This window comes from Dicentrarchus labrax, unplaced genomic scaffold, assembly GCF_905237075.1.
Source record: "Dicentrarchus labrax unplaced genomic scaffold, dlabrax2021, whole genome shotgun sequence".
In the NCBI taxonomy this organism is placed as follows: domain Eukaryota; kingdom Metazoa; phylum Chordata; class Actinopteri; family Moronidae; genus Dicentrarchus; species Dicentrarchus labrax.
Genome location: NW_026136708.1, coordinates 12080798 through 12092928, shown reverse-complemented (window position 1 = coordinate 12092928; position 12131 = coordinate 12080798). Strand labels below are relative to the sequence as shown.

The 12131-nt window shown below is 38.3% G+C and overlaps 2 protein-coding genes across 4 annotated transcripts; both read right to left on the bottom strand.

The window, feature by feature from the left end:
* Positions 1 to 940: 940 nt before the first annotated feature.
* Positions 941 to 7805, bottom strand: LOC127368659 (phospholipase ABHD3-like). Of its 2 annotated transcripts, none has more exons than XM_051409712.1 (9): positions 7399 to 7805; positions 5734 to 5894; positions 5336 to 5518; positions 5149 to 5194; positions 3952 to 4064; positions 3611 to 3784; positions 3459 to 3507; positions 3166 to 3331; positions 941 to 2782 (listed from the first exon to the last, which is right to left on the bottom strand). In XM_051409712.1, exons 1-9 carry the CDS (start codon positions 7516 to 7518, stop codon positions 2577 to 2579), a joined length of 1218 nt encoding a protein of 405 aa, XP_051265672.1. In that variant the 5' UTR covers positions 7519 to 7805; the 3' UTR covers positions 941 to 2576. The 2 variants fall into 2 exon arrangements, with proteins under 2 accessions (XP_051265672.1, XP_051265673.1); XM_051409713.1 differs by having other exon boundaries at positions 7632 to 7804.
* A 1289-nt stretch (positions 7806 to 9094) lies between these two features.
* On the bottom strand, positions 9095 to 11834 carry LOC127368662 (cathepsin B-like). 2 transcript variants are annotated; one of them, XM_051409715.1, is made up of 10 exons: positions 11718 to 11834; positions 11235 to 11358; positions 11035 to 11120; positions 10791 to 10905; positions 10516 to 10631; positions 10342 to 10427; positions 10103 to 10246; positions 9879 to 9995; positions 9430 to 9558; positions 9095 to 9300 (listed from the first exon to the last, which is right to left on the bottom strand). In XM_051409715.1, exons 2-10 carry the CDS (start codon positions 11355 to 11357, stop codon positions 9224 to 9226), a joined length of 993 nt encoding a protein of 330 aa, XP_051265675.1. In that variant the 5' UTR covers position 11358; positions 11718 to 11834; the 3' UTR covers positions 9095 to 9223. The 2 variants fall into 2 exon arrangements, with proteins under 2 accessions (XP_051265675.1, XP_051265676.1); XM_051409716.1 differs by having other exon boundaries at positions 11697 to 11825.
* Between the last annotated feature and the right edge of the window lie 297 nt (positions 11835 to 12131).

The following is a 12131-nucleotide window of genomic DNA, read 5'->3' as shown; positions in this document are numbered from 1 at the left end:
CTGTAGAGAAAGCTGAAGTTGGGGTGTAAAAATAATGCTCAGCTGCTAAATAAAATAAAAGCAGAGTCTTATTTTCTGGGATTTCATTCCTTTTAATTGGTTGTCTCTTGAAATGAATCTGTGTGTAGTGTTGTTGTTGTTTTCTTTAACTTAAAAAATAAAACAGCCGCAAGACTGATTTGTGACTTTGGGACATTTAGCTGTGATTTATTTCCTGCTGACATAGAAGACAGATGACAAAGAAATTAAAGTGGAGACATTGAGTAAACAATGAGAAAGTCACTATAAAAGATGACAGAAAGGGGAAGTGATATGAAGACAATATGAGAAGCACACAACCACAAAGCACACATTTTATATATTTTCTCTAATCCTTTCGTCTACCTTGATATTGTTGTACACTCATGAAAAATAACTACAGTTTTTCAAAGACAGTCTCTTTACAATATGATCATGCTGGGTGCTTTTCCTCTGAGAGTCACACACATAACGGACAGCTGGAGTTGAGGGAAATGATCAAAGCTGAGGGCAACCGGGACAACTCGTAGATTATATCTGCCGAACTTAACTGTCTACTTCATTAGGTTTCTCTTTTTCCACACGCCACTGGATGTTTTCCAGGCCGCAGCGCACTGAATGAATCTAAATGAGGCTGAAGGGTTAGCATTGTGACAGAGGGCGTGGGCCTTTATTGTTCACAGTTAATTATTGATACTCTGGCTGGTTAATCAACGACATTAATGACCCCACCGCTCAGAGATAAAACGGCTTGGATTTCAGCTGTGGAACCGGAGGGAACTCGGTGCCAGGCTGTGCATGTGCTATGACATGTTTCCATTAAACCCAGGACTGAATTATGTGTCGCTACTGACCACAGCCACTGATAAGAATGAGTTTATTTTATTCCTCAAGTAAAATCACCAACTGAAATTCAAATGTGTCTTCTTTTATCGTCATTCTTTAATTCAAGTATAATTCAGTTACCAAAGACAAAATAGATGGTTCATAATGCCCAAAGTTGTGGTTACATCTTACACAGAAGTAAAACAAAACAATTTTTTTCCCCAATAAATACACAGCAATTAAAGGAAAGTGAATGTAGTAAACATCTGCAAATAGATCATGAGCAAATAAATTCAATAACACAGCAATTCACAACATTTGCTACGACAATCTTAATACGTTCATGTTCTTGGGCCATAGCATTTCCCATTATGGGTCAAGTCAAACATTCATTCTGCAATACCTTGGAATTGGCATAATAAATGTGTTTGTATCATCAGTGCACTGTTGGTGATACACATGATTAAACATTCAGCATATTCTCTACTGATTTTAAAATACATTCAGTGTACACACATACTGACCTGGTCCTACAAATACTTCAAATTAGTCATTACATTTCAAGGCAAATGCCCTCCCATAACTACATCTACACACCAAATAATTATCATGTGGACTGAAAGTGGTCACAATACACACACTATAGACATTCTTTTATCTACCGCCCATTCCCCAAACAATGTTTCAGTGACAAAAAAAGGGCAGATTACAACAGACATGAATTCAGAAGCACTCGCTATTAAATTATTATCATTTTATGACACCAGGTACAAATACCTAAAGTAACACACCTAGATTTACTGGTTTTAAGTGAGTGTCAGCTCTTTTACCTCTGATGAACTGCATTATTTACAATGCAACGAAGTGTACTGAAAAAGCATATTCAAGCATACAATACTTAGTTTTTTGTTTTAAAAATCTGTCAGATGATAAATGTATTCTGCAACTATAGAAGTCTTTTTTCTTCGTGGCAGATATGTATATTTCTTCTATATTGCTATTTGCTGGATTTCCTCAAGAGTCTGGTATGCATTGACAGATTGTATATTAAGTATGCATGCAGGGCTAAAACATGGGTAGTATGAGGTATGTTACACACTTCAAAATCAACGTAGCATATGAGGCAAAACAATATCAATAGGACAATACTACTGTTCTATTTTTCATATTCAATTAATTTCTATTTAAATCACATTTTATAATAGTACCTAAAATCCTAGCTATTTTTCTTTCAAGGTCTATTTGTGCGTTTTATTTCCAACTCATGCTACAGTGCTCCATGTGAAGTTGGGACGGAGAGGGGGAGGGGGAAAAGCTATTTACATTCTACTGACAAATAATTTAAAAAGAAAAACTAGTCTATATATTATTTTTGTGTAGATACAATATTGGGCATTAACTTATCAATTGGCTGGAGGATTTCTTGAATTCTTATAAAAATTTATTCATGACTTTTTAAAAAAGATTCTTAGATTGCTCATGTAAAAGAGAACCTGAGACAATGAGGAGGTAGATTAGCTTATTTGCAGTAAGGTCATATGATTGTACAATACAGCTGGTCATTCTCGGTGGAAAGCCGACATTTCTGTGGTAAGATAACAGCATGCAAAGCTAAGCAGTGCATTTTTGGAATTGTTGCCAAGATGCCAGTGGATCATAGTCTTTACAGCTAGCAGTCATTCTCATATTATGTCAGGTTCAGAGTACAAAACAAGTGACGGTGTGAAAAACAATCAGCTCATCTTCTCCTCCTTAATGCCACAGGCTTTTTTGATGTCACTCGGGTGTTCAAAGACAGCTTGAACAAATTGACCGAACAGGCGCTCCATGTAGGTCTCACCAAAGGGAAACAAACCCTGCAGGAAGGCGATGTGTCCACCATGGGCTGTCAACAACAGAGCAACATTGGGCAGGCCCTGGACTATGGACAATGGGAAGGCTGTACGGGATATACATTAAAAAAGTCATCAAAAACATATTTTGTAGTATGTAGACTGAAATATTAATCACGACACACAAGAAAACATCAAAGAGTTTCTTCCAGAAGAATATATGTTGTGAATTCTTCCAGCATTCACACAAATACTCCTAACAATAATTATAATGATTCCAGTAGTCTGTGTCCCCCTACAAAAGCAACTGTCTGTGCAGTGCAGGGATTCTCTAATACACCATTTTTAACAAAAGGATTATAAATAATATTCTGCAGAAAACACACATCCAGTCATGAAACCAGGCACAGACTTCACATTAAAGTGTCAGTTAATGAAAAGTTACATCAAAAACTGTACACCTGTCCATATTCTCCTGTTGTATACTCACCATTTTGGGGAGACAGGGGGTCATCAGCAGCGTTGAGACACAAGATGGGCACGGCTGTACTGGGGAGCTTTTTGTCTGGGCTGGCATCGCGGTAATAGTCTGTACAAGATTTATAACCAAACTGCAAAATGGTGAAGCGCTCGTCAAACTCACGGATTGTCTGTGCCTAGAAGAGAGGAATGAAATGATATGAATTAAAAATGCCAATAGAGAGGAGAGTTAATGGCACATAAAGAAAGAGATAAAGAGAAAGAAACTATGACAGAAAACTAAATGTAAGGAAAGGGCCAAACCTTTAAGACATGGTCAATGTCCCCCACTTTCTCCAGAACTTTCCTGTTCCTGTAAAAAAATAAAAAATAAATAAAAAATAAAAAACACTGACACCACAATCCCGAATTGTTACTTTAAATTCAAGAATTTAGGGAACTGCAACTTATCTGACCTGATAACAGCACGACATAGGCCATTCGTGAGGTATTTGTTGAAGAGCAGCCAGTTGAGTGGTTCTTCCACTGAAGCGGCAGACTTTAGGGCATCCCAGGGGACAGAGATGGTGAAACCTGCCACCAGCCCTGACTCTGTGCGCTTACGGGCCAGGTAGTTTAACAATAACATGCTGCACAGGGTGAAAGAAGAGGGAAAAAAACAGAACTTTCCACAAAAAGGTAGTAACTAAAGGGAAGACAGAGAAAGGAAACAAAGCCAGGATAAATCTAACCATTGCTAACATTTGTTAAGAGAAATGCAAGCAGTTGGAAACCATTACACCCTACACCAACTCACCCTCCAAAAGAAAAACCAGCACCAAGCACAGGGGCATGTGGGTAAAGTCCTTTGACATGGTGAACCACACGCTCAAGATCTGAGGTATTAGCTCCAGAGTAGGTGACAGGCGTCTGAAATTAGCAGAGGAGGGGCATTACATGCTGTGCTCAAGTGCCAGAATTTGTGTTTGAACTGCTGTATACACAACAGCTGGTGTAACTGTACATTTCTTATATTGTCAACAGATCTAATGAAAAGACCGAAATCAACATTGTCTTAGATAGTCTGGCAATACTTTCCTATTTCTGTATGTGGTATTTAAAAACCATGCGTTCCCACTGAAGATGTAAATCTTTAACAGTGGGACACACATATGTAGTTCTAGTAATTTCCTAAAACAGCTGGACAAAAACCTTATTTAAATTAGGGTAAAAAGTGTATTTCTTGTAAACTATACGTTTGACTAAAAATAAACAGTGCCCATGGTTATCCTTGTGAAGGAACATGTTACCCAGAGCAACAGTGTAGCAGTAAAAACAATGGAGCTCTATGGCACATAAAAATATATAAAGCACATCAGGCTTAGGATACACTTGACAATAACTTCAATTCATTGCTTGTTCTGGTCTTTTCAGAGGATTTATTGACAATAACAAAAAAACTGAATATCCAGTCTTATCCTTAAACTTTTTTTGGTAAGCAGCAATAACATCTTTATTTATTTGCCCATTGTGACACAGATAGATATTACTTTAATTTATTTTCAACTTCATACTGAATTTGCAGATAATTGGGCAGTAGCATGAGGAGAGACTTGCTCTCAGTAAGCCTTATTCAAAAAGTTCCACAATTGGGCAAATCAAATAAGAAGACATTTTTAAAAAAAAAAACACCTGATGCCTAAATGTCAAAATACACACCAACCATCGATCTGTTTGAGAAAATCTTAGGGAATCAGAATAACAATCATGCTTTTACAACTAGACAGCTTTAGCTTTTAGAATGAGACCCAGCTATAATCACCCAAGACTGCTGAAAATAGTGCTCCCTGCAGATTGATAGAGAAGGCTCAAAGTGCAAACTCTAGGATGTGAAGCTACTTCGCAAAAAGAGTCGGTTGAAATGACAGAACGACACAGGAAATTTCACAATTCAGCGTGACATGGATAAAAGGTCAGATATTATAAACAAATGTAATGTAATCACTGTACTTACCAACAGCTCTTCCCCTCCAGCACCTCTGTTGTTGAAGACCACACATCTAGAAGACAAAATGTCGATGAAAACAACTACAGCAGCTACTGGACATTTAAATTCGTGTTTACATTTCACTTCTCATTTTTGCACACAGATGAAGAATTTCATAATTTAACACAGGGGACGGGTGAGGAGCACAACGGACCTGTAGCCGCGGCGAGTGACCTGGCTAACAATATGGAGCACATAGGCCGCCTGGCTGTTCCCAGTCAGGCCTGGGAGGATCAGTACCGTGGGACGGGTAGAGGATTCTGTGTAGGTTGCACTGGCCTGATTGTCCACCCAGTCTAGAGAGATCTGACCACCATCAACAGTATGGATCAGCTCACTGAGGGATGAAGGGAGGATTACTAGTACAGTAACAACACAAAAATACCACTTTGCCATTCTGTGGGTTTAAGATTAAGAGTTATTTCATCCACATAACTTTAATGTTCTTATAGGACAATCCTGTAGACAGGACTTTCCTGAAGAAATATACAGATACTGTACTAAGACAGTAAGATGACAACAAAGGGAACTCATGCAGGAGGTTCATCCTACTTGCGATAAGTGACAGGGAGTCTGGACTTGAAGAGGGCACAGACCACAGTCTGAAGCCGGCCTCCCCAGCACCATGGAGTGGGACTGAAGCGCTCAGCCACCAAAGGACAGTGCTTGTGAAGGAATGCACTGAAAGCCTTGCTAGAAATTAAGCCTGGTGTCTGGAGGGAAAAGAGAAAAAAAAGACAAAGTATGAACACAGAGAAGCCTGTAAGTAGACAGGAATTCATGCAAATCAAGACGGGTGGGGTTAGGGGAGCATTAGGAGAGTAGACAGTATGACAGTTATGGAGCCTCAAATGAAAACCTCATGACTTCAACAGACAGGAAATGTATATATATTTTGTTGCAATGCCAAACATTTGCAGATTCAAGCTTGTCAGGTGTAAAGATTTCGTGTTTTGTATCATTGTCAACTGAATATCTTCGGGACTGGTTTTGGGACTGCTGGTCTTTTTCTTTTACATTTGATAGGCTAAGCAAAAAATCAATTACAGTATTAAAAAAAGTAATCAGCAAATTACATAGGTATTTATAGTGGATGTATAGGTATATGTATATAAGTATGTTTATAAGTAACTGTATATATTGTTTTTCTATAATGTTAAATGATATGTTATTACGCATTCATTTACGCTTTACACACCAGTCGCTGACTATAACAATAGATATAAGAGAAAGTTCTCCTCATGGTCTCAACCACCCAAACAGAGTTCGGTAAATCTGTCTTTTCCTTCCCGCACACAGGAAGCTGCAAGGCATACTTATCTTGGAATTTCTACCCTTTACCCTTTCTTGTTTTGGTATCTTTTCTATTTATCTTATGATGTTATCTGTCCCCATCTGTACTCCTAAGCGATACTTTTTTTTATGTTGCCCATCTTGACCAGGGCTTCCTGGCAGAAGAGATTTTGTATCTCTATGGGACCTTTATGGTTAAATAAAGGATAAATAAAAATAAATTGATGCTTAATATGATAGTTACAGTTGTTGTTACACTTACAAATGTCCTTACATATCCTTATGACTATATCATGGTGTGTTTAAACAACCTCAGAAGTGTTCATATGCTCCTCATTAATGCTAAATAGGGATTACGATTAAGTGTTAAAGCAAATAACCTACTTGCAGGCCCAAACATAATTGTATTAATGAAATCTGTTTTAAAGTCCCCTTAGTTTTGTAGAACAAAGTACAGTAACATTAGACTAACATTTGGTATCCAAACCATGCAAATATACCGATGTTATTATATATTTTCATAAAGATTCAAGATGTACATGTACAAAAACGTATTTTAAGTAAAAAAAATGGCAATATTGAAAAATACAATAACATAAAATAGATAAGATAAACTACAAATTAATTAAATAAGAAAAACGTATTATAATAATAATAATAAGCAAAATACAATGCAATAAAATAAAATTGAGCAGAAACAAATACAAATTTGAATAAAATATGACTAAAATAAAAGAATAATATGAAATAGATTACAGTAAGAAACCAAAGAATAAATACCATAAAAACACACACACACACACACACACACACACACACACACACACACACACACACACACACACACACACACACACACACACACACGTGGATACAGCCTAACAGTGCAGTCAGTATTACCTAGCCCTGACCGCAGTGACTGACCTGACACTTGCGGCCCCACAGACAGTACAATGCGGCCGTGAGGGAGCAGATGAACACCGTATAAGGTCTGGAAACACACTCCCAACAAGTTGTCCATAGCTCCAAATGTGATATAAGCATGCCTGTTGTGATGTGTCTGGCTACAGTGCAGAGAGCTAACCTCTAAATGACTCGTTAGCCGACACAGCGGGACAGACAACGCACAAACAGTGTGTTAGTGTCCGACAACCTGCCTTCATCACCACCAGCTAATGTTAAAGATGTTCTACAGCCACTCCTCCTTAACTCCGACACGTCACATCAGCTCTGACGCGGTTCGGTATCCACCTGCAGGCTTTTATTCAGAGGTGTTTTCTCCAGGAGCGGCTACTTCCTGCCTGATGCCGGCGTTGGCTTAAAACATAGATGTTGGAAGAGGATTGCGGAAGTTAACTAATACGCATGCGCCGGCCACATGCGTGTTGGGCGCATTACCGCCATCTTCTGTTGCGTGTACGTTACCACTTTACCAAGGTCATTATTGTTATTCTAGTGTATGTTTTTATGTTTTCCTGAGGTATATAGCCTCTTCTTTTTCAGTCCCATAGTTTACGTTATAGTTGACTCATTTAAGTAATATTAAAATTGTTTGGTAATATTCACAACTAAAACACGATAAAAGAAGAAAGAAGAAAAAGAATAAATGTGGCTCTTAATGTTGAGATATTTTTGAGGCCTTAGGGTCCCTGAATCAAATCTAGTTTTAATACCTATAATATTTATTACATGGTGCATATGCATGAACAAATTTCTGTTTACTTAAATTCTCTGCAGCACATCCGGGGGAAGGTGGGGTTCCAGTTTTGTTGGTTTGTGGGAAAGATACAGTAGGTTGGGGGTCCGTATGTAAGGTCCTCCGCTCATTTTTAACCCCTAACAGGTCCATTCAGCTCTACCTTTGCATAGGAGTCATCTTCCTCTTCTTCTTTAGAGTTAATGGTAGTCTAGATGCGTATTCCTGTGATTTCTTCTCATAAAAACACAACATTTCCATGCTTTGTGCCCAGGAATGGAAGCAGAGTGAGCGCCATGTCCACATCTGCCATGTTGAAACCAGTTTTAGAAGAAGAAGTATTTTACTTAAAAAATATGTTATTCAAAATACTTACTTAAGTAAAAGTACAAGAATGTTAGCATCAACTTTAAGTAGCAAAAGTAAAAGTAGCCTACTCATTATGCAGAATGATAGTTTCAGAATTATTATTATATATAGTATATTACTGGATTTTAATTAGTGATGTATTAATGTGTACATCACTTTAATGTTGCAGCTGGTAAATGTGAGGGTTATTTTAATCCCTTTATATACTGCTTAATCTATATAATATATCATCATTTACTAGTTTATTTATATTTTTGTATTAATAATCTAAATCTGCAAAGTAACTAGTAACTAAAGCTTTCAAATAAAGTGGTGGTGTATAGTGGAGTAAAAAGTAAAAAAGTACAATGTTTCTAAATGTAGTAAAGTAGAAGTGTAAGGTAGCATAAAATGGAATTACTCAAGTGAAGTACTTCAAAACTGTACTTTAGTGCAGTACTTTAGGTAACTTTTAACTTGCTTTTATCACAGATAGCAGTAAAAAATATTGTATAGTTTATCAGAAAAATGAAACCTGGTGATTTATTTAGAATAATAACAACACTAGCACAATAGTTCTTGTTTCACCATGTTGTGCAATTTATTCCCTTTTGGTTACATGAAATCTCCATTATAAAATCTCAGTTCTAATCTTTTTTAATTGACTTGATTTGATGATCGTTTTCAACCAAGGACTCATTTAAGCTAGTTGAGTGGGATTCCTGTAACCACCTCTGACTCAATGCCACACTCATCAGTTCCACGCTTGATCTTGAAGAAACCTGAAATGAGAAGACACAAAAAACACAATTTAAGGCTGACACCTCTTTACCATATCACTCACAATATTGCCAGATTATGTGACACTAGTTTGTTCTGCACTTATGGCTCCAAATCCTGGTTTGTTGTACCTTTATCTCCCCAGTCACTGTTCCAGGAGTTCGCAGCCAGCCAGTAGGGCGTCCCATTCTCCTCTCCCCAGCCGAGCAGCTTGATGGCATGACCACCCAGCATCTCCCCTGTCACATGCTGGTACACACCTACAGTAGAGTAACATTGAGTGCAAAAACACATGGCTTAAATGACAACAGTTATCCACATTTTAACACAGTTACTACTCCAGCATCCAAAATTTTAGAATCAGCTGCCAAAAATGTCATTCCAACCTGGGACCTAAATCTGAGAGGTCACAAGAAAATAAAAGAAAGAAAAGAAACAAAAATCTTGTTACAAAAATAATTAGTAGTTGTTTCTTTTCTTGTAAAATACAGTAAGGCAGGCATCAAGAATAACCATAAAGAAATAGCCAGTCTTCTCTCTGATGGTCTTGTGTGCTCATGCTACAGCGTTGTAGCCTCACCAGTCTTGTACTGCAGAAAATCTGCATATACAGAGAAAGCTGCCTCCACAGGTCCGTTCTTGTACAGCTCGGTCATGATTTGCTCCTGCTGGGACGGGACGTTGTACGTGCGTCTACCTGCAGAGGGAGACACAGAACATCAACACATTAACATCACAGCTAGAAGCAAAACAAGGCATATCAGAAAAGTAGGGAGGCGAATAGATCATTTTAGAGGTCTGTACCAAAGTGTTTGTCCTTCTGATAGGATGGTGAGTATCCATCAATGCACTGCTCCTCACACTTCGGAGTGTCCTGTTCACCCTGACACGGAGGACGAGTACCATTTACGTGATGCTCACAGGGAGCGATGCTGTAGGGTCGGCAGCCTGTCAAACACACCATCAGTCTCAGTTCACACCTTAAATACTTCCTTTAAATGCTTCATGAAAAGTTTTACGAACCCATTTCAGTTCACACTTACCGACTTTGGAGCCATACAAGCCTCCTGTCACGAGCCCTTTATTTGCCCAGAACTCCCAGGCAGCAGAGGGAAAACCACCAAAGCAGCTGCAGCCACAGAAAAATAAAAACAAGTGTTGTTCAGTGTCCTCTTAACAGACCCAGAGTAAGATAATTTTGCTGCACAGATGCTCACCCCATGCCACATTCATCACAGCAGGACAGTAGATCTTCAGCGGAGATCTCCAAAGAGATCTTACCACCGCTGTGTATACACAACCTGTCAGATATCGCCTCAGCTGCCCCAAAGGCCTGTGGGAAATAAAAAAGGGGACAGTGGATTGAGAATAAGGTTGTGGTTTCTAAAATGCACTTAATTTATCTTTTGGTTCCCCCCAACTGAGCAACATTTCGCTAATTGAGGAAAGAGTGCTGATTCTATTACTACTATATGTTGTTGGTCTGTCTTACCCAGCAGGACCCACAGGATCCTTGATCTCTGATCTGTTGGATTGTGGGACAGTTGGGCCACTGCTGGCGTGGGTCGAAGCTGTCTGGAAGGTTTATGCCTTCAATATTGTGAACCCTGAACAAGAGAAGACAGTCACTGAGCCCTGCAGATAAGATAAGCCTGCTGACTATCACCTGTCACACACACATAAATCCATGCCAATACACCCTCATACGGAAGGGCCGGTGCACTGTTTGAACTTACACCTCTGGAAGCTTGGGCCCCTTCAGTATAGTCCCACACAGTCCCTTCACATAGCTGATATCAACGTTATGGAAGTTCTGCCCAGCCTGGAGCAAAAGTAGGGAAATTAAAATTACAAGAATCACAACATTCACAACCACATCAGCAATCTGACCAGTAAATACCCCAAAATATAGACTGGACAATTAAGATGGGCTCACCGTCCAAGTGGTGTTGGCCTTGTTAATAAGGTCGATCATCTCTGAGGAGAGCAGAGGGAGGTGAGGCCGGGCCCAGGTGACAGAGACTGTCACAATTACACAGAGGAGGGCGAGTGGACGCATCCTGCAAAAGACAATGACAGTGTAATTCATCATTTCTGTAATCCTACTGCAGCATCTTCTCAAAATGTTGAAATTATTTTAGCCTACATTTCTTGACTGACATCTGAATTAACTAAATAAAGTTGTAAAAGTAGCACATTTAATTGTATCTTTTTTAACTAACAACTTTTTCAGATACATACATGATCAAGTATTTTAATTTTGACAACTGCCTAGTTAAAACCACTTTAAAAGAATTAAAACTGCGACCAACAACTATTATTATAAAACTTTGAAAATATAGATTTAATTATTTAGATTATATATTGTATAGATTTAAATTTTAAAATAGAATTTCACCTGAATCTCTGTGGCTTTTACCTGTGTTGTAGTTGTTTCGATGGACGTTTATTCTGAGCAACTCCTTCCTCCTAATGAACCAAACACCAGTAATTTTAACTTCTTCTACTGTACTGTCCTTTTTACAAGCTGCAAGTTATGGAATCACATGTCTGTGTAACGAATGCATCGTCAGTACAAATCTCATGTGACTAAAATGGCTTTCCAAAGGTTGACAGGTCTTAAAATTATGACCTGGCAATGATTAAGAGAAAGCAATTACCATTATTATTAACTTACATAAAATCTTTCCTTTTCATTATTATGCTTCATAACTATGATGTACACATATTCAGAAATCTAAACAAAAACAAAGCCGGCACAATATATGACCCTTGAACCTCTGCTGGAAAATATAAGAATATAACTTAGAGTCTGGAATCTCTTTTATAAACA

Excerpts from the sequence above, each read along its gene's own strand:
- LOC127368659 (XM_051409712.1), bottom strand. The coding sequence starts at position 7,518 with ATGCTTATATCACATTTGGAGCTATGGACAACTTGTTGGGAGTGTGTT. Across the intron at positions 5,519-5,733 it reads CTCCCTGTCACTTATCGCAA|TGAGCTGATCCATACTGTTG; the intron begins GTAGGATGAACC and ends TTCATCCCTCAG. Across the intron at positions 3,785-3,951 it reads GCTGGTTTTTCTTTTGGAGG|CATGTTATTGTTAAACTACC; the intron begins GTGAGTTGGTGT and ends CACCCTGTGCAG.
- LOC127368662 (XM_051409715.1), bottom strand. The coding sequence starts at position 11,357 with ATGCGTCCACTCGCCCTCCTCTGTGTAATTGTGACAGTCTCTGTCACC. Across the intron at positions 11,121-11,234 it reads AGGCCAACACCACTTGGACG|GCTGGGCAGAACTTCCATAA; the intron begins GTGAGCCCATCT and ends CTTTTGCTCCAG. Across the intron at positions 10,906-11,034 it reads GGGCCCAAGCTTCCAGAGGT|GGTTCACAATATTGAAGGCA; the intron begins GTAAGTTCAAAC and ends TCTCTTGTTCAG.